The following is a 26,475-nucleotide window of genomic DNA, read 5'->3' as shown; positions in this document are numbered from 1 at the left end:
TACTGCCCATTCACTCCCCCTCCTCTTTCACTCCACTTACCATGTATCTTCTAAACAACCAACACTTACCATATATACATTAATATAGGAACATCACATTTCCCCCCCCTTAAACAACGGCAGAGTATTATTCCTGTTCCAGGATTTATACGTCGCGTTAACAATATAAACAAGTCTCTATGGGGAAAATGTCTTTCTTTGTCCCTCCGTCTGGTCACGTCACTGCAGTCCCGGCCACTTGCCTGGAAAGTCCATCGGCCAGTACATTGTCCTTGCCTTTTATGAACTGGAAGTCCACTTGATAGTCCTGTAGGGCCCAGGTCCACCTCTGCAGCATAGTGTTATGGTTTTTCATAGTCTGCAACCATAACAAGGCCCGATGATCCGTAGTTACTGTGAATCTTCGTCCCCACATGTATGGGCGCAACTTGTTCAGTCCCCACTCGACCGCTAGGCACTCCTTCTGGACCGACGAATAATTTTTCTCCCTCGGCGTCAGCTTGCGACTCAGGTACGCCACTGGATGTCTGGTGCCTTCTCTCTCCTGTAGCAAGACGACTCCGAGCGCCAGGTCCGACGCATCTGTAGCCACGATGAATGGTTTCTCATAGTCTGGTGCTATTAATATGGGTCCTTGGCACAAGGCTTGCTTCAGTAGATCAAAAGCCTTCTGACATTCATCCGTCCATACCACACGCTCAGAACACTTCTTCTTTGTTAATTCATGCAAGGGGGTTGCTATTTCCCCAAAATTTCTCACAAACTTCCTATAAAATCCAGCCACACCCAGAAATGCCCTTACTTGTTTTTTGGTTAAGGGGATCGGCCACGCTTGTATTGCCTCCACCTTGCTCTATAAGGGGGTGATTTTCCCACTCCCCACCTTATGTCCTAAATAGATTACTTCCTTTAGTCCAAACTGGCATTTCTTAGCTTTTATTGTGAGGCCTGCTTTTCTTAAGGCCTCCAATACTGTTGTCAGGTGTTGGACATGCTCAGGCACCGACTTGCTAAAAATGGCCACGTCATCGATATAGGCCACTGCAAAATCTGACATGCCTCGCAACACAGTATTGATTAGCCTCTGAAATGAACTTGGTGAGTTCCTTAGTCCCATGGGTAAGGTCACAAACTCATATAACCCATCTGGTGTACTGAAGGCAGTTTTGGCTCTGGATTGCTCGTCTAGTTCCATTTGCCAAAATCCTTTACAGAGATCTAGTGTAGAGATAATGGTTGCTGCCCCCAATAGCTCTAACATTGCGTCTACCCTAGGCATAGGATACGCATCTGGGACCGTGATTTTATTGATTAGCCAATAATCAATGCAAAACCTTGTTGTTCCATCTTTTTTCGGAACCAGGACAATACTTGAGGCCCAGGGACTGATGGATTCCCTGATCACTCCTAATTCCAGCATATCTTCCACCTCCTTTTTGATCTCATTCAAAACTTTCCCATTCACACGGTACGGAACAGATCTGATTGGGGCATGATCTCCAGTATCAATGGAATGTATAACTATACTGGTTCGGCCAGGTTTGTTGCTAAAGAGATTCCTATAGGTTTTCAAAACTCTCAGAATCTCTTCTTTTACTTCCTCCTTCACCTCCTCTGACCATTCCACTTGATCTACCCCTCCTTTGTCTTTGCTTTCCTGTACCAAATCCGGAAGTTCAGACCCACTTCCCTCAGGGAATAAGGTAACTTGCAACACCTGTACATCCCTGGTATGGTAAGGCTTTAACATATTTACATGAACCACTTTGCTTTTGTTTAATTGGTCTGTGGTGATTACATACGTCACTGTGTCAAGCCTTTCTCTGATGGTATATGGTCCTTCCCAGTTAGCCTGTAATTTGTCATGTTTCCTGGGTATGAACGCCATAACCATATCTCCCACATCATACACACGTTCCCTGGCTGTTCTGTCATACCAGTAACGTTGCTTCTCCTGTGCTTGACTCAAATTCTTTTCCACCACCTCCATCATTGATGTTAATTTATTGCGGAATTCCAATACAAAATCTACTACAGATGTTTTGTATTCTCCCAGGGTTCCTTCCCATGAATTTTTTAATAGTTCCAAAGGTCCCCTCACTTTTCTAGTGAACATGAGTTCAAAGGGTGAGAAGCCTGTAGACTCCTGAGGGACTTCTCTGTATGCAAATAAGAAGCATCCCAACCATTCATCCCAGTCTTGTGGGTGATCTTGAACATAGCTTCTGATCATGCCCTTCAAAACACCATTGAATCTCTCAGTTAGCCCATTAGTGGCGGGATGGTAAGTAGTGGTCTTTAGATGTTTTAGACCACAACATTTCCACATACATTGCATCACTTCTCCCATGAATACACTGCCTTGATCCGTCAGCACTTCATGAGGGAAACCCAGCCTCATAAAGATTTTTAATAAAGCCTCTGCCATTACAGGGGCTTCTACAGATCTTAGTGCTTCTGTGTCTGGGTACCTGGTGGCAAAATCCACCACCACCAATAGATATTTCTTGCCATGCCTTGTGGGTTTGGAAAAAGGGCCCACCAAATCTATTCCCACTCTATAAAAGGGTTGTCCAATTATAGGAAGGGGCTTTAAGGGTGCCTTAGTCTTTACTCCACTTTTCCCCACCTTTTGGCATATTCCACAAGATAGACAATGTTGTTTTACATCTTTGGAGATGTTTGGCCAATAATAGTGTGCAGCCAATCCCCTCTTGGTCTTTTTTATTCCCAGATGTCCTGCACATGGGACATCGTGGGCTACCTCTAGCAATCTGGTTCTGTATTTGCTAGGTACTATCAATTGCTTCACTGGTTCACATTCATCCTTTCTCTCAGCGGGCATCCACAGTCTATATAAAATCCCATTCTCACACACAACTTGATTCCTCAGTTTGTCAGTGAAAGGAATCTGTTGGGTCAGAGCTTGTTCCTTTATCTGCTTCAAACTTATATCTTTATGCAGCTCTTCCCTGAATTGCTCTGCTTCTTTCTTATCAGAGACCAGTTGATACAGTTTGTCTCCTTCAGCAGGCCTGCTAGTGGTTGCTATGGTGACCTGAGGCTGGTTAACTGATTCTACCCTGTTTGTTTCAGCCCCCCTTAATATGGCTTCTTTTTCTCTGCCAATTCGCTGTCTGGTCACTACATATATCTTTCCTTGGGCTCCCATTACATCTCTTCCCAGTATTACTGGTTCTTGTTGCTGGGCATTAATGCCTACTTTATATCGGCCCTCTCGGCCTCTCCACGCCATTTCCACCAGGGCCACAGGCAAACTTTCTGGTTGACCCCTCACTCCTCGGACAGTCACAGTTTCCTGAGGTAATATTACCTCAGATTTTATTAAATCTGGCCTCAGTAATGTCTGAGCGGCACCAGTATCAAGCAATGCCCAATAATTTGCCCCTTGTACACTCACTTCCTCTCTCAGACTTGAATCAAGGTCTGTTACTTCTGTCCAGTTTATCTGGCAGAACTGAACCTTTTTCGCTGTTTCTAAAGCCTTGGGCTCTGTTTTCACTGCCCTTGTCTGAGCAGGATTACTAATGGGGTTGGCAACCTCACATTGAAAACGTAGGTGCCCCGGTCTACCACATTTGTAGCATAATTTCTCCTCACTTTTAGGGTACACAGATCCACTCTGGGGTGTCCTGTGCCCTTCAGATTTTACTGGAGGACTCACTCGCTGTGGTACCACATCCCTTCTGCCAGCGTTATATGGTCTGGGTTTAAAATCTCTTGATGTTTTCCCCACCCAGCCAGTTCTGTTGGAGGCAAAGTGATCCGCCATCTCTGCGGCCTCCTGCACCGATGTAGGGGAACGGTCTTTGACCAGGAGCCTTATTTCTGGTGGTAACTGATGGTATAATTGATCCAATATCATGAGGTTTTTCACCTCCTCCACAGACTGAGCTTTTGCACTTGTCAGCTATTTCCCAAATATGTCCATCAGTTTTGCCCCCAGCTCCACGAAAGACCTCCCTGTCTGTATCTGGCAGTTTCTGAAAAGCTTTCTAAAATAATCAGGCCCCAGTCTGAATCTTTTGTAGACCTCCTCTTTAAACTCAGCATAGGTGACGGGCTTGTCTGAGGGGAAATATTGGTATACCTCTGCCAATTCCCCTTTGATCAGGTTTGATAAATACTGCATGTATTTATCTTCAGGTAGCCCCCACAACTGAGCTGCCTTTTCAAAGGTTGTGAGATAAATTTGAGGATCTTGACCAGGCTCATAGACAGCAAAGTCCTTTGGAGTAATTTTTATTTTTGCTCCATCTCTGTCTTTCCTTGTCTCATCAGAATGAAACTTCTCTCTTTCAAATTTTAACTTTTCTGCCTGTAATTCCGCATCCACTCTCATTCTCTCAAATTCCAACTCCCCCTGTTTTTTCTTCTCTGCACCTTCCATCCTCAATCTCTCAGCTTCTAACTCTCGATGTTTATCTTTTTCCTCAGCCTCAAAGACCCGCTGCTTTTCTTTCTCATCAGCTTCCATCCTCAATCTCTCAGCTTCCAACTCCCTCTGCTTGTCTTTTTCCTCAGCCTCCCATCTTAACTTCTCTCTCAAGTACTCTATATAAGCGGGATTGCTTAAATATCCTTCTGGGGTCTCTTCCCTGACAGGTTGTTTTTGCTGGGCAGTTGCAAATCCTATAAATGCTACCCTCAATTCATCTACCCCTTTACCCTCGTGAGGTAAATTGAATGTTATGCACTTCTCCACCAGCTCCTCTCTTTTGATTTTTATATATTCAGCCATGGTCACTCACTCTTTGCCACACACTCTTTGCCAGTCACTCTCACAAGTAATCTTGTTTTGTTATTTCTGTTAGCCACACCACTGGTAGGGATTCTCTAGTATTTGTATCTCACTGCTACAGCCAACACCTGTGACATAGTCTCCTTTGTCACCACATGTCTTTGGGACTCTCTTTGGTTCGTATCTGGATTCTCTGTTGTTCGTATCCCACCGCTGTGCTACCACATGTGACGTAGTCTCCTCTGTTCGTATCCCACCGCTACTGACACCACCTGTGACTCCCTTCCTTGGCTCTCCCTGTCAGGTTCCTACCTGCGTGTGGCTACTGCCTGTCACTAGGCACCACCAGGGACTCCACCAGTCCGGACTGTCCTTTTTTATTTTTTCTCTCCCCGCTCTAGCACAGATCTCAACAGATCCCCCTGCTAGGCAACCACCAGTCACGTCCTAATACTAGTATTCCCAGAGACTCTGAATACTGGTATTGTTATTCTCTTCACCGCTGCCACCATTTGTTACAGTTTCCCTTCAGCCTTGGTCATTACCTTACCCTCCCTTCTGGTCTGTGAAACCCCAGCCAAGGATCAGGCCTTTGGTAAACCAAATTAAGTATTTATTAAAGATAACAAAGCTAACAAGATTAACAAGATTTCTTCTTAAGGCACATAAGCATATGGTTTTACTCAATACTAATCCAAACTCCACCCCCCTCCTTCTCCACTCTCTCCTGGCAAACCACTCTCTCAAACCCACCAAACAACCCACTCTTTCTCTTCTCCCCCCAGATTCCACTCTCACTCTTCCTTTTATACATTCAGCCATTTTAAACACTCAGCCAATCATCTAGCATTCTACTGCCCATTCACTCCCCCTCCTCTTTCACTCCACTTACCATGTATCTTCTAAACAACCAACACTTACCATATATACATTAATATAGGAACATCACACCTCTCTCTTCCCTTGGCCAGGCCCTTCTGTCCTCTTGGGGGGTGGGATTGGCTGGCGCTATCTGCCTCTGTGCCACCCAGTGCCCCATTTGAAATGTGGCTGGCCCACCTAACAAGAGAGGCTGGCTACAGGGCGGGTTACAGGATAGAACTAGCAGATGGCTTACTCTTGGGAATGGACTGCGGTGGAGGGGGCGAGGCCAGTTTGTGGACAGAGAGACTGTTTCTGCCAGTGACTCTTCCATGGGTTAAATGAACTGAGCTCTGATTCCGAGGGAGGCAAGGAAGTTTAAAAGGGGAGAAGATAATAGTGGATGCGCTTCCTTTTGTTCCTGGAAGAGGAATAAGCCTAGTCAGATAGGGAGGGGGCGGCAGGGCTGATGCCTGCAGAGAAGAGGAGGAAAAGCCAAAAGGTGCAACACTGAAGGTGATGTGGGGGAAGCATTTGGGTGAAGGGGGAGAAGATACCGGGGGGGGGGTTGAGAAAGGGGGAGAGTCTGAGAGACACACTGAAGTTGGTTCCTAGTTCCCAGTTCCTTATTTGCTTGAAAGTTCAAAACACTACAAAAGAAAATTTCACAGCTACTGCAACTCCAAGCCAAAGTTAAAATGTCTCTGATCCCCAAAATACATGTTGGGGCACCCCATATCATATATCTCCGTGATCTGGAGACTCTCCCTGTCAACAATAACAATAAATTTATTGCATCAAAATTATCAGGCTTCTGAAATGCTCAGAAGTGCATTATGATGTCATAAAATCGTAACAAATAGGTAACTGCGGGTGCACACCCCACAATCTGCTTGGGTCAGGACAAATCATACACCCCAAGAAAGGGGAACGTGTCCTTTACGAGATGCCAGTGCTTCCCGCCTGGCCCAGAGCTTCTGCTGAGCGCAGGGCATGGATAAGTGCATCTACGCAAAACCAAAATAAGACAAAAAACATGCAGAAACAAATAAGTAACTGCAGGTGCCCCCCCCCAAAGTCTGCTCTGGGCCAGAACAAATCATATAGTCCAAGAAAGGGGAGGGTGTCCTCTACGAGAAGCCAGTACTTAGCTCCTGGTCCCAAGCTGCTGCTGGGCACAGGGCATGGATAAGGACATCTATCCACACCCCAAATAGACCAAAATATGCAGAAATAAATAAACAACTGCAGGTGCCCACCCCAAACTCTGCACTAGGCCAGGACAAATCATACATCTCAGGAAAGGGGAGTGTGTCCTCTATGAGATGCCGGTGCTTCACGCCTGGCCCAGAGCATCTGCTTGGTGCAGGGCACGGACAACGGCATTTATGCACAATCAAAGTAAACAGAAAGATGCAGAAAAAATAAGTAACCGGAGGAGCCCTCTCCAAAGTCTGCTCTGGACCAGGACAAATCATACATCTGCAAAAATGATACTCCAGTGCTTATGGCTTGACCTAGAGCTTCTGCTGGGTGCTAGGCATGGATAAGTTCATCTATGCACAAGCCAAAGAGACAAAAACATGCAGAAAACAGTAAGAAACTGCAGGTGCCCACTCAAAGATCTGCACCGTGCCAGGACAAATCATACATCCCAAGAAGGGGGAGGGTGTCCTCTACAAGATGCCAGTACTTCTCATCTGGCCCACAGTTTCTGCTGGGTGCAGGGCACTCATAAGGGTATCTATACAGAACTAAAATGATGAACAGTAAGTAGAGAAAAATATGTCATTTGGGGTGACCACTCCAAAATCTGCTGTGGGCCATGAAACATCATTCACCTGAGCAAAGGGGAGAGTGTCCTCAACGAGATGCCACTGCATCCTGCCTGGAATGGATTTTCTTGTGGAAACACAAAATGGATATGTGCATCTATGCACAACAAGTAATGTAGAACGTATATAAGGAACTGTGGGTTCCCACTCCAAAACACACTTTGGGTACTACAAGTGATACATCGATGCGTGCGGGAGAGGGTTGCCACCCACTCCAGAGCTTCTTTTGTAAATATAGTACAGACAAGGGCATGTATGTATTAGAAAAATAGTGAATATGTAGAGGAAAGAACATAAGAAACTGGGGTACCCATCCTAAAAGATTATTTGGGGCAAGACAAATCATACTTCCATGCATCTGGGAGAGTGTGTTCTAAGAGATGCCATCCATGCATATTTTAGAGTGTCATCTATGAACTTACATCTTCTTCAAGAAATCATTGTTTGTTGAGCCTGCCACGAGTCCTTCTGTCACTAACATCAATGGCTTTTTAAAATAATAATAATTGAGCTATAGCAAGGTAAGTAACAGGGAAGACCAATACAAAATTTAAAAATTCCACATAGATCATAAGCATTGGCCATAACTTAAGCACTGGAGTAGCATAGAGGAGACCCTCTCATTTTCTGGGGTGTTTGATTTGTCTTGTCCCAGAGAAGATTTTGTGGTGAACAACCCCAAATACTTATTCTTTTCTTCGCTTTTTATCTCTCTGTTGTGCGTAGATGCCATTACACATTCCCTGAATCCAACAGAAGCTCTGGGCCAGGTGAAAAGCATTGGCATCTTGCAGAAGACATCCTCCCCTTTCCTGGGGTGTATGATTTCCTGGCCCAGAGCACATTTTTAGGTGGGCACCCTCAGTTACTTCTTTTTTGTCTATTTTGGTTGTGCATAGATGCCCTTATCCATGCCCTGTGCCCAGTAGAAGCTCTGGGCGAGGTGGGAAGCACTTGACATCTCATAGAGGACACTCTTCGCTTTCCTGGGGTGTATGATGTGTCTGGTCCAGAGCAGAGTTTGGGGTGGGCACCCACAGGCACTTATTTTCTTCTGCATGTTTTTCTCTATTTTGGTTGTGTATAGATGCCCTTATCCATGCCCTGCGCCCATCAGAGTGTCTGGGCCAGGCAGGCAGCAATGACATCTTGTAGAGGATTACATTCCCTTTCCTGGGGTGTATGATTTGTCCTGGCCCAGAGCATATTGTGGGGTGGGCACCCCCAGTTACTTGTTTTTGCATGCTTTTGTCTATCTTGTCTGTGCATAGATGCACTTCTCCGTGCCCTGTGCCCAGCAGAAGCTCAGGGCCAGATGGGAATCGCTCACAACTCATAGATCGCACCCTCCCCTTCCCTGGGGTGTATGATTTCTCCTGGCCCAGATCAGAGTTTGGGGTGGGCACTAGCGTTACCAGCCCTCCGGTTTTCCACAGGAGAGTCCGGTGTCTACGGGTGCTCTCAGGCCTCCGGCCAAAGCACACCCCCTGTCCCTGGATCTCCCGTTTTCTGCAGTGGAGAGCCAGTGTGGAGGGGCAGATCACTGTACAATTTTCCTATCTCTATGTTATGCCAGAGTGGTTCTTTGTGTTTTGACCATAGAGTGACACCACCCTTGACCATAAACAAATATCCTAGATAGGTTATTTATGAATGCCTTCTCTTCCGGCTGCCTCTCTAGGCAGTTTTTCAATAGCTGATCGAGGCTGCGCTTTGTTCTGGTCAAGGCTGGAAGCTTGCTGCTGGCGGGCGTTGCCATGGAAACGCGGCGCTACCAGTGAGCTAGTGAGGTTGCTGGATGGAGCCTCTGCGAGGTGAGAAGGTGGGCGAGGACCCACCGTAGTGCTCCCCCATGAAGCCTGGCACGACTGGCCGGATTCCCCTGTTCCCTCAACGGGATACCTGGGGGCTGGAAGGCCTGTGAAGAGTCCAGTAGTATACTGGCAAATTCACGATAGTCACAGCCATGTTCCCTCTCGTCCTTTTTTTTAAGCATGAAAGGGAAGTGTTCTAGCTATTGAGAAGAGTCTTCTCAGTGGCTGACGTACCTCCTTTCACTCTGGTTAGCTCCAGTCAGCAGGAAAGAACACGGAAGCACACTAGAGAAGTCTCTTCTCAGCAGCTAACACATCTCTTTCATGCTGATTGACCCATAGGACGCTGGAGACAGGAACCCTGCGGAGACCCTGCTCCCAAAAAAGTAAAGGGTCTAAGATAGCATCCCTCCCCCCGAGACCCTGAACAACTCTGCCTCTGGAGGAGCCCCACAGCAGGGTGAGAGAGCTCCTGCCCTATAGAATACCCCACTGGGCTTGGAGAGCCTGTGTGTGAGAGATACATATTTTCTCCCATGCTGGCTGGGGATGATGGGAGTTGTAGTGCAAAAGATTGAGGAGGGAACCAGGTTGGCGAAGGGCCGGCTATCTATCTACCTACCTACCTATCCGTCTATCTAATCTATATCTATCACAGAGAGAGAGAGAGAGATTTAAGCGTCATGGGTGATACCCAGTATTAAGACTGTGTGAACATGATACATTCAGAGCATGTTCTCCTCCACTCAAAGAATCCTGGGAACTGTAGATTGTTAAGAGTGCTGGGAATTGTAGCCCTGTGAGGGGTAAACTACTGATCCCAGGATTCTTTTTTTTGGGGGGGGGGATGTGCTTTAAATGTATGATGTGTACTGAGCTTAATCATACTCAGAGTTAGACCCATTCAAATCTATGATATTAAGTTGCCTATTTGTCAATCTTTTTTTTTTAAGTGGGATTTACATTATTATTTTTTGGAGGGGGTCAGTTTTCATTTGTGATATTTTATTTCCTGATGTTTAACAGGGATCTGTTGTTTAGCTTTTTGCTGTGTGTGTTTATAGTGTGAAATTTTCCTTTGTGTGTGTGTGTGTGTAGTTGATTTTTATGTGCTGTGTTTGTTTTGATGCTAAAGAAGGTGCTCTGTTTAGTTAATTGTGTTGTACAGAATGTGGAAATTTTCTGGGTGTGTGCATTTTTTTTATTTAAGATGTTTTAACCTATGTTGTAAACTTTTTAGAAATGTGTTTAAATATAAGCAGTATATACATTGTCTAAATAAATGCCTACTGATTTCAGTGGATCTGCTCTGAGTATGACTAACATCAGATATTGCTCTATATCATACATGTCAGATATATACAGATATTTTTGCGTTAAGTGGTATTAAATGATAATAGAAAATAAGTATGTGCATGCACAGCATAACAACACAAACATGTTATAATGTTTATGAATAGTCCCGATGATACTCTATGGGGCACCAATTTGGTATCCCTACTTCAAAGGATCACTTGAAGGAATTTAATCCTTCTTTCTTAGATCTATTTTTGGTGTCCCAAGATGTGTTTCTGGAGCTACCCTTAATTTGGAGGCTGGCCTTAACTCTTTAAAATGCTTAGCTTGGACCTATGTCATTCAATTCTGGCTATGCCCACTCAAAGCTCACTTACATCTCAGGTAATGAGAGACCCTCTGAAGCCATCTTGGACAAAGGTGGTGGTGGATAAAGTTATTTCAGTTGGTCTTCCTCCTTCTGACTTGCTCTCGATGGAGCTGGGTAGGGCCAAGGCGATTGTTAAACAGCGGCTAGTGGACATTGACATCCAAGAGCTTCTTGTAGCTGCTTTGGACCCGTTCCCCTCGATCATTGGGTCTAACAGGTTTCCCTTGTAAAGACGGGATGCTCTATCTAAGTTGTCTATCTGTACCTAAGTACAGAAGGGCATTTTGTTTGGCACGATTCAACGCCCTACCTTCTAAACTCTTGGAGGGTAGATACGGTAAAACTTCAAGGAATAATAGACGCTGACCCTGTGATAACGCCGAAGTGGAGTCTGTTTTACATGTTTTGTTTAATTGTAGGTATTATGAAGGGGCCAGAAAAGATCTCTTATGCCCCATTATGCAGTCCCTTCCAGGCCACCCCCTTGAGTCTCTTCTGCCTGTTTTACTGGAGGGCTCTGACAAGGCAATTACCGTTCAAGTGGCCAGATTTCTGAACTTGGCCATTGTGACAGACCCTGCAAGATTGTGAATTGCAATTCATTTTATCATTTTGTTTTGATGTCTGCCATAGCTCTGTCACCAAGTAGTCTCATGTTAATATTTTTATATTGTATTGTGGTCGGTTGACTGAAATCAAATTATTCTCTCTATAATGTTTATGTATACAAATTGGTCATAGCTACGAAAAAGATGTAACCTGGTTGGACTTGGGCTGGAAGCAGGACTGAGGGTCAATTTAAAAAGAATGGCCTTCTGGGCTGGCCTGAGGGCACTTAAACCCTTCCTGCCAGAAGCAAGTAGGCTAGATTAAATGTTCCCTACCCAGGCTCCATCTTTGAGTTAAGAGTTCTAGCTTAATTTCCAATCAGAGAAATGTTTTTGTTTGAATTGTATGCTCTAAGCAACTGTGGTTGATGCTTAATGTATCATGCTTAATGACATCACTAGGGCCCGCCCCTGTGACATCACTAGGGCCTGCCACAAAATCACAGGTTTTGGGATGCTTCTGACCTGGCAACTCTAGTGGGCACCCCCAATTACTTATTTTTTATTATTATTTTATGACATCATTATGCATTTATGAGCATTTCAGAAGCCTCATAATGTTAATGCAATACATATATTGTTATCTTTGACGGGGAGAGTCTCCAGATCATGGGGATATATGATACAGGGTACCCCAACATATATTTTGGGGTTCAGAGAAATGTTAACTTTGGCTTGGACTTGCTCTGGCTGTGAGTTTCTTCTTTTTTAGTGTTTTGAACTTTCAAGCAAATGAGGAACTAGGAACCAACTTCAGCATTGTCTCCGAGTGAGCCTCCGCAGGGCTCCCCTCTCGGAGTCCTAGGCAGGGACTGATCTGCCCAGACCAGCTGTGTGGTTTTTGTTGAAGGCTCCACACAGTCACCTTGAGATTTGCAGGCAGAGGAGGGGAGGTGTCTGGGAAGCAGCTTTGCTTTGGAGAGAGAGAGAAGAGACGGGAAAAGAACTTCTGATGCATCCTGCCACTCTTGCTTAGCCCAAGGAGAATGTGTAGATCTCCTAGGAGATCTTCAAAGAGGATCCTGCAACTGACCCTCCCTCCAGCATCAAAAGGTTTCCAGCTGCAAAGTGGACCGCCAGCAAACATTGATTGCATTGATGGGACAATGGGGGGGGTGCCCTGATGCATTGGAAAGGGCAGGGTGGGGATAGGAATTGTTGAGCTGCTTTTCTGGGCCGGATATGGAGGTCAACTGTCCCTGAATTTCTTTGACCTGATGTTTGTTTTTGTGTGTGTGTGTGTGTGTGAGAGAGAGAGAGAGAGAGAAAGATAAAGGGTTGAACTGACCAGGATCTTCTTTTTCTTCTAACCATTCAAGGCAAAGATGAGTTTGGCAAGACTCTGAGGCTGTAGGTCCTTCTCTGCTGCTTTTAGCCTTGCTCCTCCCAGCCTCACAACTTACCTTAGAAAATCCAGGGCTGGAGATCCTTGTGGAGTTATAGAGAGTTCATAACTGGGGTGTGGTCGTCCAGGGTCTTGGGGGGTCTTAGACCCATTACCTTTTTGAGAGCAGGGTCCCAGCAGGGTCTCTAAGTCTCCATGAGCCAATCACTAGGAAAAGGGAATGCGTTGGTCACTGAGAAGAGTCTTCTAACATGCTTCCTTGTCTTTACCTGCTGATTGGAGACAATCAGAGTGAAAGGAGGCGAGTCAGTCACTGAGAAGGCTCTTCTCAGTAGCTAACACACTCTCCTTTCATGCTGATTGGCTCATAGGATGCTGGAGACATTGGGAGCCTGCTCCCAAAAAAGTAGAGGATCTGAGACCCCCCAAGACTCTGGATGACTACACCCCTGTAACATGCATCTGAAACCACAGGAGCCTGTTTCCTGGAATGTCAGTCTGGATTAGATGTTCTTCTCTTAAACAAAAAGGCCATGTATTCAGGACAGCTGGGATAATGTAGTAAGCTTTAACTAGAGGGCTGGTGGAGTTCAGGTGATCCAATGTAGGATTCAGCAGTAGTTAACTGGAGTTAACTTTATTCTTACATGTTGTTCTTCTGCCAAGAGTTAAGCTTAATAGTTAAGTTGCATATTTGTATTCTATTTTGTTTTTCCATACAATCATTGTTTCTATATCCTCTTCCTTGTTTCTCCTTTCCCCAAGATTCATCCATGTATAATGTGCTGTTGATTTCTGTTTGGAATTACTGTGCTCATTTCTTTCATAAAGTGAAATGCATTCACTGGCCTTCTAATATACTGAATTTAAAATGAATCTTTCCAGTTTTAGCCTTTTGAGTCCTGTTTGGTCACGATCCTCTCACCCTTTAGGGCATTTTAAGAACCTCATTTTCAGAGAACAAGTCTTTGCTTTTTATAGCTTCTCCCCTAAGCCATTTTTAGGGTAAACTTTTTGTTTTTACTAAGAGATTTCTACTCCCTCCCAGGGCTAGCTTGGCAGAGACTTAATTTTTCTAGGTTCTTTTTTATTTTTCTTCGTCTTATTTTTTCTTAATTTCTATAGAGCGTTTCATATAAGGAAGCATGACTATAAGACCCCATTTTCACTGCACAAGCATCCTCCATTCTAGGTATGGATCTGGGCCAGCAACTCACTGTTTAGTCTCCTCCTTCTATTAGGAGAAACTTCACCTAATGGTACAAGTGGTTTGACAGTGGCACAGACTGCTTTGAGGATGGCGGGCTCCTCCTGGAGGTGCTTAAGTAAATGCTAGACAACCATCGGTCAGAGAAGCTGCAGTGCAGATCCTGCATTGAGCAGGATGGTGGTGATGGTTTGGATTCGATGATCTTTAAGGTCCACGCCACATCAGCCTCTCACCGTAATCATTTTAGGGAGCATGTTTCATTTCATTTATTTCATTTCATTTTTAAACCGCCCATAGCGAATAGCTCTCTGGGCGGTGAACAAAATAAGATTAAAATACAATATTACAATAAAATTACAATAAAATCAGCAACAAGTTAAACGAAAAAAAAAATTAAATGAAACACATTGAACATTAAAATGCCTGGGAGTATAGCCAGGTCTTAACCTGGCGCCTAAAAGAAAGTACCGAAGGCGCCAGGCGTATCTCCACAGGTAGGCTGTTCCACAGTTCGGGGGCCACCACAGAAAAGGCCCTAGATCTAATAACAATCCTCCGGGCATCCTGATGAGTTGGTACCCGGAGGAGGGCCTTGGATATTGAACGAAGTGAACGGGTAGGTTCATAGCGGGAGAGGCGTTCCACAAGGTATTGTGGTCCCACACCGTGTAAGGCTTTATAGGTCAAAACCAGCACCTTGAATCTGGCTCGGAAACAAATAGGCAGCCAGTGCAGGCGGGCCAGGACAGGTGTTATATGCGCAGACCAGCGGGTCCTCGTTAACAACCTGGCTGCCGCATTTTGCACTAGCTGAAGTTTCCGAACGGTCTTCAAGGGCAGCCCTATGTAGAGCGCATTACAGTAGTCCAGTCTAGAGGTTACCAGAGCGTGAACAACTGAGGCGAGATCGTCACTGTCCAGATAGGGGCGTAGTTGGGCTACTAAGTGAAGATGGTAAAACGCATTCCGTGCCACCGAGGCCACTTGAGCCTCAAGCGACAAGGAAGGGTCAAAAAGGACCCCCAAGCTACGAACCTGTTCCTTCAAGGGGAGTGTAACCCCATCTAGAACAGGCTGAACATCCACCATCTGGGCAGGTAAAGAGCTCACCAACAGTGTCTCAGTCTTGTCTGGATTAAGTTTCAGTTTATTAGCTCTCATCCAGTCCATTATCGCGGTCAGGCAACGGTTCAGCACATCAACAGCCTCACCTGAAGAAGGTGAAAAGGAGAAGTAGAGTTGCGTGTCATCAGCGTACTGATGGCAACGCACTCCAAAACTCCTGATGACTGCACCCAGAGGCTGCATGTAGATGTTAAAGAGCATGGGGGACAAGACCGACCCCTGAGGGACTCCACAATGGAGAGTCCAGGGTGTCGAGCAATGTTCCCCAAGCACTACCTTGCTTGTTTCAAGTTTAGGGTTATTACTTTTAAAGAATATTGCAACAAAGGGAAGACCACCTTAAGCCATTCCAACGGCCACAGAAAGAGCAGCTTACAGAGAACTTGTTTCCCTTGCATTCCTCCCCATCAGTGTGGAATTTGAATGGATTTGTATAAGTGACACTCAGAGGGTCTGAGTGATAGTGGCTAATGTATGCTTAGGACTTTTTGAGAAATCCTGTTGCCTATAAGGAATCAGCTCTGAAGGTATGGTATTGTATATGGGATAGAAACACTGTGCATGCTTGGAATGCTTAAGTTTCAGTTTCCTTAAGTTTCGTTTTCCTGACTATGTAAAATGGAAATGGCTTGCCTTCAAGTCGATTCCGATTTATGGGGACCCTACAAATAGGGTTTTCATGGTAAGCGGTATTCAGAGGGGGTTTACCATTGCCTTCCTCTGAGGCTGAGAGGCACTGACTGGCCCAAGGTCACCCAGTGAGCTTCATGGCTGTGTAGGGGTTCGAACCTTAGTCTCCCAGGTCATAGTCCAGCACTCTAACCACTACTCTACCCTGGCTCTCTATACATGGATAAAGAGGCATTAATTGTAGCCTGCACTGAAAATAATATGAGGGGAAATTAGTAAATGAATTTAAAAGTTATGCTTATTTAAAGTGATGATGAAACAATATTAAGGCCACATGCACATCATACATTTATCCCACTATTATTCCACTTTAAACAGTCATGGCTTCCCCAAAGTATTGTGGGGAGTGTAGTTTGTTAAGGATACTGGGATTCTTACAGAGTTACGATTCCCAGAGCTCCCTGGGAAGAGAGATTGATTGTTAAACCACTCTCCAGTGCTGTAAGTTTGAATAAACTTGTAATCTGCTTCAGCTACAAAAGCCTCCAGGAGAATTCCTTGACCTCAGAAAGAATGTGCCACTCCAAGCACCCTATAGCCCCTAGGCTACAGAGATGAAGGAAAGTATGTTGTGGCCCCACCCACCAGAGTACTAAGAGTTGGCAAGTTGTGTGGGTTTCTGTGGGTGTGGTTTGTACAAGCTATTGCAGGAGTAGCCAACACGGTGCCTCCAGATGTTGTTGGACTCCAACTCGCATAAGCCCAGCCAGAATGGCCAATGGTCAGGGAAGATGGGAGTCAAACAAAACATCCTGCCACCCCTGCACAATACTATGTCCTTAGCTGTGACCAAGTAGCCCTTTTCTTCTTCTAATATTTGTGCCTTCCTTTCTTTTTTCCTTTTCTGTATAAAATACAGACACAATTCAAGCCACATGTCTTTGTTATTTTTAGGGCTGTGAGCCAATTAAGGAATTTTTAGTTGATCAATCATTTTATCTGATGAGATTTGCTAATATACAGCGACATCCAATGTTAGTCATACATCAAGTAGACCCACTGAAATCAATGGACCTGTATATGGACGATAAACAACTTCTTTAATATAAAAGCTCCATATTTAGATACCTCTCTTTTTAATGCAAGGAAATATAAAACCTAATGAACAAAAAGCTAGCACATAGCTCAAAGACAACTTTTAATATGACAACTTTTAATATTTTATTTTCCATTCACTGACACAGTAATACACCAGAATCAAAATTGCTTCCAACCCCCCCCCCCAAACAACTGCACCTTTAACTAGTAGCCTGCCAATTCAAATTTGTCTGTAACTGACAAACATTGGCACCTGGTGGTTAATTAAGTTTCAGTTGACTGAGTTTCCAATTAAGTCCAGCTAAAGCTTGCAAACCCTTCCTGGCCTGTGTAATTGTGGCTGCTTTCAGACGTGGGGCTTATTGCTCTAGTGTCTAGTTTAACAGATTAAAATGGTAGTGCTTCTGTCCCCACTTTGAAAATTCCTTTCACACTTGCAGTACCTGTTGCATTAAGGAACAGTAGCTTTTTCAGTCGATCTACCAGCATTTCGCACAACTGTCTTTCACACAGCTGCAATGAATGTTGTCTTGCTTTAGTCCCTCAGCTGTTATACACATATGCATTGTAGTTCCCCACTGTGTAGGAGGTCTAAGATCTTGTCCCGTTACCATGCAACTCCTCTCCCTTTAGCGTCCGTCATTTTATATATATATATATATATATAGTATAGACACAGGGGAGTGTGTGGGAAATGCTACTACTACCCGTGCCTACGATGGAATACCAGTACAATTTCTGTCAGGCAAAAAAAAAAGGTGCATCTAAAGGGCAGGAACACATTGCATGCTGGGATGCCTGTCACGTGAGCAGCTGCAACTAGTGAAAAGCCTCTGTACCAGCTTCTCAAGCTTGCATCGAATTATTTCTGGTATCATTTATCACAAAAATTTGCGCTAAACTTGCACTATATTCCACTAGAATTCCAGAACTAGCTTGTACGTCGTGTGAAAGATCAAATATAATGTGCAAATTACCAGGTAAGAAACCATCAGAAGAACAGAATAAAGTGCAGTGTGAAAGCAGCCTAGGTTCATCTCTACAAGTCAAGGGGGAGGGGCAAAGAGCTGCTAGAGTCCCAGCCCCAAATACTGGAAACCCGCCCCCTGAAATTTTACTCTACTTACACAAATTCCAACCTGAAGGGCTAGAAACTTGGTCATTTTTAAATGGAACCTTAGATTCTCAGGATGCCTATTCCCAGAACATTCTGCATTTGCGCAGCATAGTCAGAGACATGCAGCCCAGCATATAATGTTTTGACACTCGTCTTACGTTTCAAAGTGCTGCTCACTGTATGATTTCTCCACTACATTGGTTTAGTATGTAGAATTGGTCCACGGCACTCTTGATTCCTTCCTTGACAGGAGGATTAGACAACTGGAAGCAGGCTGTGAAGGAAGAAGGTTAGAACCTAACCCAGTCTGGGCAGAAAAACATTTCTGAGCAGCTAAATTAAGCCACTTAGCTTTATATTGTGTTCAAAGCACTTCTCAGTCATCCTTACAACCCTGCAAGGTAAGTCCATATTGTTATTCTCCATGCTGAATGCAGCAGGTGAGAGCAGGTCAAGGTTGAGAAAATGAACGGCCTGCAATTGAGTGAATCTGTCGCCGAGACACAATCTGTCACTCATAGTTCACTTTCCAGTTCATGGGGGTGACCTGGGCCCCTTTCTATTTCTCAGCCTAAACTACCCCACAGGATTGCTGCAAGGATAAAATGGGAAGAGGGATGGAAGACAGGTGTGTACACCACCCTGAGATGATTGGATAAAAAAATTAAATAAAAATTCTACAGCCACAATCTTCCCCTGGACTCAAATAGAGGAGGGAGCATGGTGCAGCTCAGATAAGGTCCCAGAATAAACTGTGCTGTGGCTTGATCAGGCCATTAACATCTATGCCAGCTATGGCTAAGAGTAGAGTGTGTGTGCAGAAATACTGGGAAAGGGCTAGGTCCAGGATGCTTGAAAAAAAATAAAAATAAGGTGAGACACAGTCTTGGTTGGATGTGTAAAACTAGGTCAATTCACCATGTAGGCACATAGGAAACTCCCTATAACTGAGTCAGGCCATTGGTCCATCTTGCTCAACAATGTCTACGCTCACTGGCAGCAGCACTCCAGAGTTTCAGATCCATTTCCTAGAGATGCAGGGGATTGACCCATGGGGCCTTCTGTATGCAGGGCAGATGCTCTACCAATGAGCTATGGCCCATCCTCAATAGCAGCACTGGACATGGAAGCAGGTGGTGAGGCAAGGAGAGTATATGCTGGGGACTTATGAAAGCTACCTCGCTCTCCATGAGAAGAGGCTGCAGAATTGTTACTGTAGATACCGTACTAGGTACCAAACACCTTTTGTGGTGATAGCAACAACAGTTTGAGCTAAAAGTTTCAGGCCAAAGATCTGCAGAACCTGTGTGATGCTGGTCACACGAAGGCACAACACCAGAATGCCACAGAGATTAGGTAGGATAGAAGGAACGGGAAATGCTGGGCCTTGTGTTGACACCTCAGAAGATCTGAAAGGCAACTTTGAGAATAACACAAAAAGCTTGAGAGGGAGTGTGGCCTATCATTGATGCTCTCTCCTAGTCTGAGTAGTGATACGGGTTCTTTTTATCTAAAATATTCTCTCAGGTTGAGCAGAGAGCTGGCCTCAAACCAAAGAAGCAAGTTCTCACAATCTCATTTTTCTCCTGTACGATTCCCCCCACCAGTCTTACCACATAAAAAAGTTCATCCATTATGTGCTTTCTGCCACATGTAAGATAGCTTGAACTCCAGCAGAATCCCTGTCCACTGTCGGGCCATGTAGATGGTTTTTCTCATGTTTAAGGAGGGATGCTTTATGGCTAAATCTTTTGCCACAGTCTATGCATTCAAACGGTTTCTCTCCAGTGTGGCTTCTCTGATGATTAATAAGGTTTGATCTCTGGCTGAAGCTTTTTCCACATTCCAAACACTCATATGGTTTCTCCCCTGTGTGAGTTCTCTGGTGGCCAATGAGGAATTCTCTGCGGCTAAAGCTTTTCCCACAGTCCATGCATTCATATGGCTTCTCACCTGTGTGAATTCTTTCATGGATTCTAAGGACTGAGTTACAACTGAAGTTCTTCCCACAGCTGGAACACTTATAAGGTTTCTCTCCTCTGTGGGTTCTCTCATGCGACGTAAGGCTTGAACTGTTACTGAATGATTTCCCACAGTCTGAGCAGCTATACGGTTTCTCTCCTGTGTGGATTCTCTGATGATTAAGAAGGTTTGAACTCTGACTGAAATTCTTTCCACAGTCTAAACATTTGTACGGTTTCTCTCCAGTGTGAAGTCTCTGATGACGGACAAGGCTTGACCTAAAGCTGAAGCTTTTCCCACAGTCGGTACACATATATGGTTTCTCTCCCATTTGAGGATCAGAGGGCTGTGGAGAACCTTTCCCACTTTCTGAGCATTTCTGAGATGGTTTCTCCCCAGTGGGTGCTCCCTCTTGTTTTTCAAGGGCTGAGCTGGAAATAAAGCTTTTACCACAGTTGGAACATATATAAAGACTGTCTCCAGTAAGATCAGAGCTCTGGCTGAAGTTGTGTCCACATTCAGAGCACTTATATGGTTTTTCTCCTGCAGGGATTCTCTGAGGATTACTTAGGTGTGTTTTCTGATCCAAGCTGGTCCCACAATCTATATATGACTCCTCTCCCATTTGGATGTTCTCCTGCCGAAGGGCTGATGTCCAACTCTTCCCACCATCTGTATGTTGGTGTGGCTTTCTTTCAGTTTGCGTTTTCAGAAGGTCAAGGGTTTGGCCAAAGCTTTTAGCACAGCTCAAGCTCATCCTGATACTCTTATCTTTTTGTGCTCTCCCCTGGAAGATGCTATGGTTTAGGATTCTGTCACTGCTTTTCTCCCAAATTACGTTTTCTTCTTCTCTCTGTCCTGGGTGGCTTCCTTCATCCCTGTCTGCCTTCTGCTGGCTTTTAGGCATGTTTTCCATTTGAGGAAACTGGGAGAGATCACACTTGGCTTTGTGGGATGAATTACTAGCAAGTTCCATCTGCTTAGATGCTCCTGGCCCAAGAGGCTTCTTCTCATTCTCAGTCATTTGTCCATCACCTTTCAGAAAGGACACAATAATGACATTTTAAGTTACTTCCTACGGTCACTCCCTACAGAAATGAGGGTGCCACAGCATCTGATTGCCCTGACGCACAGCCTATATACTGGACAAGAGGCTACTGTAATGACAGAATATGGAGAAACTGATTGGTTCCCCATCGGAAAGGGTGTGAGACAGGGGTGTATGTTATCACCCTATTTGTTTAATCTATATGCTGAACATGTACGGACAGCAGGATTGGACCAAGATGAAGGAGGTGTGAAAATCGGAGAAATATCATAATTTAAGATATGCAGACAATACCATACTAGTAGCAGAAACCAGTAATGATTTGAAACGAATGCTGATGAAAGTTAAAGAGGAAAGCACAAAAGCAGGACTACAGCTGAACATCAAGAAGAATAAAGTAACGACCACAGAAAATTTATGTAACTTTAAAGTTGACAACGAGGACACTGAACTTGTCAAGGATTATCAATACCTCGGCACAGTCATTAACCAAAATGGAGACAATAGTCAAGAAATCAGAAGAAGGCTAGGACTGGGTAGGGCAGCTGTGAGAGAACTAGAAAAGGTCTTCAAATGCAAAGATGTATCACTGAACACTACAGTCAGAATAATTCAGACCATGGTATTCCCGATTTCTATGTATGGATGTGAAAGTTGGACAGTGAAAAAAGTGGATAAGAGAAAAATCAACTCATTTGAAATGTGGTGTTGGAGGAGAGCTTTGCGCATACCATGGACTGCGAAAAAGACAATAATTGGATGTTAGAACAAATTAAACCAGAACTAGCACTAGAAGCTAAAATGATGAAACTGAGGTTATCATACTTTGGACACATCATGAGAAGACATGATTCACTAGAAAAGACAATAATGCTGGAAAAACAGAAAGGAGTAGAAAAAGAGGAAGGCCAAACAAGAGATGGATTGATTCCATAAAGGAAGCCACAGACCTGAACTTACAAGATCGGAACAGGGTGGTTCATAACAGATTTTTTTTTGTGACAGTACTCACCAATACAGAGTACCTGCACCTTTTTGATGCTGCACAAACTGTGTTTAGCTGCACAGAATAAACCCCGCTGCACAACATCCCAGAGGCCACATGCCAGGGTGGGCAGAGCCATAGGCAGAAATGGGTGGAGCAACAAATGCAATTCTTGCCTTTGCATAATAGGATACATTCAAGCCACCTAAGAACCATTGGACCACTCTCAGGAGTGTAGTCGTCTGGGGACTAGGGGGTTCTTAGACCCCTTACTTTTCTGGGAGCAGGGCCCCAATGTCACCAGCATCCTACCAGCCAATCGGCATGAAAGGGGAGCATGTTGGCTACTGAGAAGAGTCTTCTAACATGCTTCCTTGTCCTTTCCTTCTGATTGGAGCCCATCAGTAGTTTCATGCCAATTTGCTCCTAGGGACATCTGTTGTGGGAGAAGGCATTAACAAGGTTCTCCTTCTCAACTCAGCAGAAAAAAAAAAGATGGGGGAGCATGGCTGTGATGATCATGCTCTTCTAAATTGGCTACTACGCCACTGACCACACGAGAACCATACACTCACACGCTACACACATAAGAGCCCTGCTGGATCAGGCCAGTGGCTGATCTAGTCCAGCATCCTGTTCTCACAGTGGCCAACCAGATGCCCGTGGGAAGCCCATAAGCAGGGCCTGAGTGCAAAGAGCACTCTCTCCTCTTGGTTTCCAGCAATTCAGAAGCATACTTCCTCTGACCGTGGAGGTAGAAAACAGCCTTGTCCTCCATGAATCCATCTAATCCTCTTTTAATGCCATCCAAATTGTGGGTCACCGCTGCCTCCTGCGAGAGCGAATTCCATACCTTAACTATGTACATCTCCAACCTACATCCAGGCAAGGGCATTGACCACAAGTCAAGGACATGTCCCAGCCAGGCAAAAGCACTCAGGGAAGGCAGGGAGCAGGGCAGGTGGGGGTTGGAAGACCCCTGTGGTCCAGACGCAGAGGTTTGGACAGACACATTTAGCCTCTGGGCCTGAAGTTCCCCATCCTTGCTTTAGACTCTGGACTTAACGGCCTTATGCGGGGCTTCTTCTTTAGATCGCCATGAAAATCACTTTGCTTCACAATATGGCCAGTCAGCCCTGCTGTATCTGAGAGCCTCCCCACACACCTGCTCATTTTGCTGAGAGGGGCCCTGGACACATGCCCCAAAGCCCTGCCGTGAAGGCATCACTGGGAACAAGAACAGTAATCCCATTTGGATTACTGTAAGGCGCTCTACGTGCCTTTGAAGGACATGCGGAAACTTCAGCTGGTCCAAAGAGCCACAGGCAGATTGTTAACTGGAGCTGGTTGCAGGGAGCAGGCGACTCCCTGGTTATAACAGCTCCACTGCCTACTGGTCTGTTTCTGAGCACAATTCGAAGTGCTGGTAGGAGTGCTTTTATAAAGCCCTATACGGCTCAGGTCCAGGCGATCTGAAGGACCGTATCTTCCCATCTGAGCCTTGAGATCATTGGGGGAGGCTCTTCTCTCTGTCCCACCGCCCTCGCAGGCATGTCTGGTGAGAACACAGGAAAGAACTTTCTCAGTGGCTGCTCTCAGGCTTGGGAACTCCCTTCCTAGGGAGGTCAGACTGGCTCCCTCCTGGCTGTCCTTTTTTTGGCAGGTGAAGACTTTCCTGTTCTGACAGGCTTTTGGGAACTGACTGCAAGGGCTATTAAATAGGGTGCTGTTTTTACCGATTTGTATTTTGTGTTGTTTTTAATTGCCATGTTTTTATTTTATAATTAGCTTAATTACATTTTAATCAACTTCTGTATGTGTTATTTATATGCCTTTAACTATATTTGTTTTAATTTCTGTAAGCCGCCTCGTTTCCCAGTTCTGGGGAAAAGGTGGGATATAAATTAATATTATTATTAGGGACAGCAGACATTTCTCTTTTTCTCTCTCTGGATGGCAATGGGGACTGCCCCTCTCCCCGTACCACACTGCTCTGCCACCTGTAGCATTTCCTCCAGCCTGTCTGCCGCACAGCGGGAGAGGCAGCAGTTGTTGCTGCCAGTCGGGAATGGTGTGATGGGGCAGAGGTGCTGACCTGACCTCCTGGCAGGCGAGTTGTTGCTGCTTACTGGGAGGGAGATGGACAAAGCTGTGGCATAACAGGTGAAGTGCACACATGCTAGCCAAGCTGGCACTTCTGTCAATATGTCTGCACCGCATCGCCCTCCCCACACCTTCCCAATAAGCAGCAGAGACTCACCTGCTGGAAGCCCCTCCGCCCCCCCCCGTTTGCTACTGTTTGCTGCCATTGCCAGTCACCCAGCCAGCGAGGCTTGCAAGGAGGGACAAACGCAGCCATAACTGTCACCCCCATCGAAGGTGTCCCCTTCCTCCAAAACCTGAAGCCAGCTTTGCTGCTAATTAATTCCCTGCTTAATTATTTGTTCTAATATCTTCCTGTGTACTGGAGTGGCCAGGAAAAAGCAGAAGGAGGGACTGTGCCAGTGGTGGACTACTGATGGCCAGCAAGCCTGATCAGGCCTGCCTGGTCTCCCTACTTGGCCCACAAGGCCACTTTGCCCAAACTATGCCCACCTGCCCCACACATGTCATACACGGCACCAGGTGGGAAGGGCAGGTAAAGACATGGCTAGACCAAAAGGGGGTAAGTAAACACTGCCAATCGGGTGATCAGCGGTGCCTTCAACGCCCCCCCCGCTGTCCACAACATTTGCAAGCGCCAACAATCAGCTGATTGTCAGCACTTGCAAAGCCCCATGTCTTTGCTTGCATGGGTTGATTTCAAACTGTGCAAGCAAAAGGGGGTCACCTGACATCACTGTGGCACCAGGAGATGGACGAGTGAGCAGACCCACACACCTGGCCCAGGGGTGGGGGAGGGGGAGATAAGGATCCACCGCAGTTCCCCACCCTTGGGCTACGCTGAAGTCACCCGAGAAAACCCTTGTAAAATCCAAGCCAGGGAAGCCTTACCTTGCAGCACGTGAGTCTCCCCATCACTCTTCTGCTCCACCTCCGTGTAGGGTGGCACCTTCATAGTATTTGAAGTAGCTTTGGGGGAGCCGATCACCTTCTCAAATGGCTCCAACGTCTGAAATGGACCATAATTCTAGAGTTGGAAGACCATACAAAAATTGTCTGCCTGGATCAGGACCAAAGTCCATTGGGTATAGCTTTCTGTTCTGAGCAGCAGCTGCCAGTGTCCAGATGGTTAGGACACCAGAAGGTCATGAAAGTGATGGCCTTCCGCTGCTGGTATTCAGAGGGACAGTGCCTCTGTTTGTGGAAGGGCCTTTGAACAGATAACAGAAATTGTTACAATGCCAGTCACATCTAAAACCAAAGTTGCAATTAATTTTTTTCCAGACTGGCATGCCTAGGAAGCATATATATCATCCATATACCTCTCCAAGCTCACTAACATTAGCATGTGAACAATTTTCAGTGCCTTCATTACCCTCCATCCCCCTTGTAACATCTAATCAATGTAAAGGGATTGTATGCTGTGTCTTAAAATATTAATATTTAAACCTCTTTAAGGTCACAATCCTATACCTACTCACCTAGGGCTAAATCCTAATGAACTCACTGGACCTTACTTCTGAATATATGTGTTGAAGTATGCTATAAATGTGCTTTACCGATTCCTTCCACCCCCATAATCAAATATTCCAATTTAAGTAGAAACCAGGCTTTTAGTGTTGCAGGGCCAGCCCTCTGGAACCAGCTACCAGCTAACATTAGATACCTACCTAGCATCTTAATGTTTAGGTGGCTGCTGAATATGTATTTCCCTGAAGTGTGACCCAGTGATTTATGAAACATTAATTGTACAAATTTTAGAAATGATTTTGTTTTTAGAATCTGTATTTTTTGTGTTTTATCTCATTTTCTCTTATTGCATATCACTTTAATAGCTTTTGGCTGCAAAGCTGTTTATGATTTTGTAAAATAAATAAAACACTTTCGACTATTGGAAAAAAACCTCTGGAGATATTTATACCAGACATAAAGTTAGTGTGGCATCCCTTTAAAGTTTGGCTTGCTAAATATGAGACCAAACTCAAGAAATCAGATCTCAATTCTTTTAGGGTAGCTAAATCCATCCCGCCTCTTCCCCAGAAAGTTTGACAGAAAGCGTTCTGATTCAAAGCTTTCCAGAAAGCCCCCTTTGCTTTAGGAACAGATCACCAGTAGCAGACCTACAGAACTGCCACCTCACACTAAGAGGGCAGAGCTGCCGGCACTTTCTCAGAGTCACCAAGAATGACCAAAGTAAAATTTGCTTACCGGATGCTCCTGCATTTCTGCGGCCTCCTTCCAAAGCAAGAAATCCTCCGCTAGGGCCACCGCCTTGGCGCAGGTCTCAGGGTCGTCCCCCTTAACCC

At 45.2% G+C, this 26,475-nt stretch overlaps 1 protein-coding gene across 9 annotated transcripts in view; it reads right to left on the bottom strand.

Annotated features, from left to right (window-relative positions):
• Window positions 1–17,076: 17,076 nt before the first annotated feature.
• Window positions 17,077–26,475, bottom strand: part of LOC133381092 (zinc finger protein 436-like) — a 14,346-nt gene continuing 4,947 nt past the window's right edge. For 8 of the 9 annotated variants that reach the window (XM_061619637.1, XM_061619639.1, XM_061619633.1 and 5 more), the window contains 3 exons: window positions 26,378–26,475; window positions 25,061–25,196; window positions 17,077–21,068 (listed from right to left, as the gene is read on the bottom strand). The exon at window positions 26,378–26,475 is cut by the window's right edge and continues 619 nt beyond it. In XM_061619637.1, the coding sequence (XP_061475621.1) occupies window positions 19,705–21,068; window positions 25,061–25,196; window positions 26,378–26,475 (1,598 nt within the window). In that variant the 3' untranslated portion in view covers window positions 17,077–19,704. The remainder of the gene's footprint in view (window positions 21,069–25,060; window positions 25,197–26,377) is intronic. The other variant, XM_061619640.1, reaches the window with a different exon arrangement.

The sequence above is a fragment of the Rhineura floridana genome, chromosome 3 (assembly GCF_030035675.1).
Source record: "Rhineura floridana isolate rRhiFlo1 chromosome 3, rRhiFlo1.hap2, whole genome shotgun sequence".
Lineage (NCBI taxonomy): Eukaryota > Metazoa > Chordata > Lepidosauria > Squamata > Rhineuridae > Rhineura > Rhineura floridana.
This window is presented reverse-complemented; position numbering and strand designations above follow the sequence as displayed.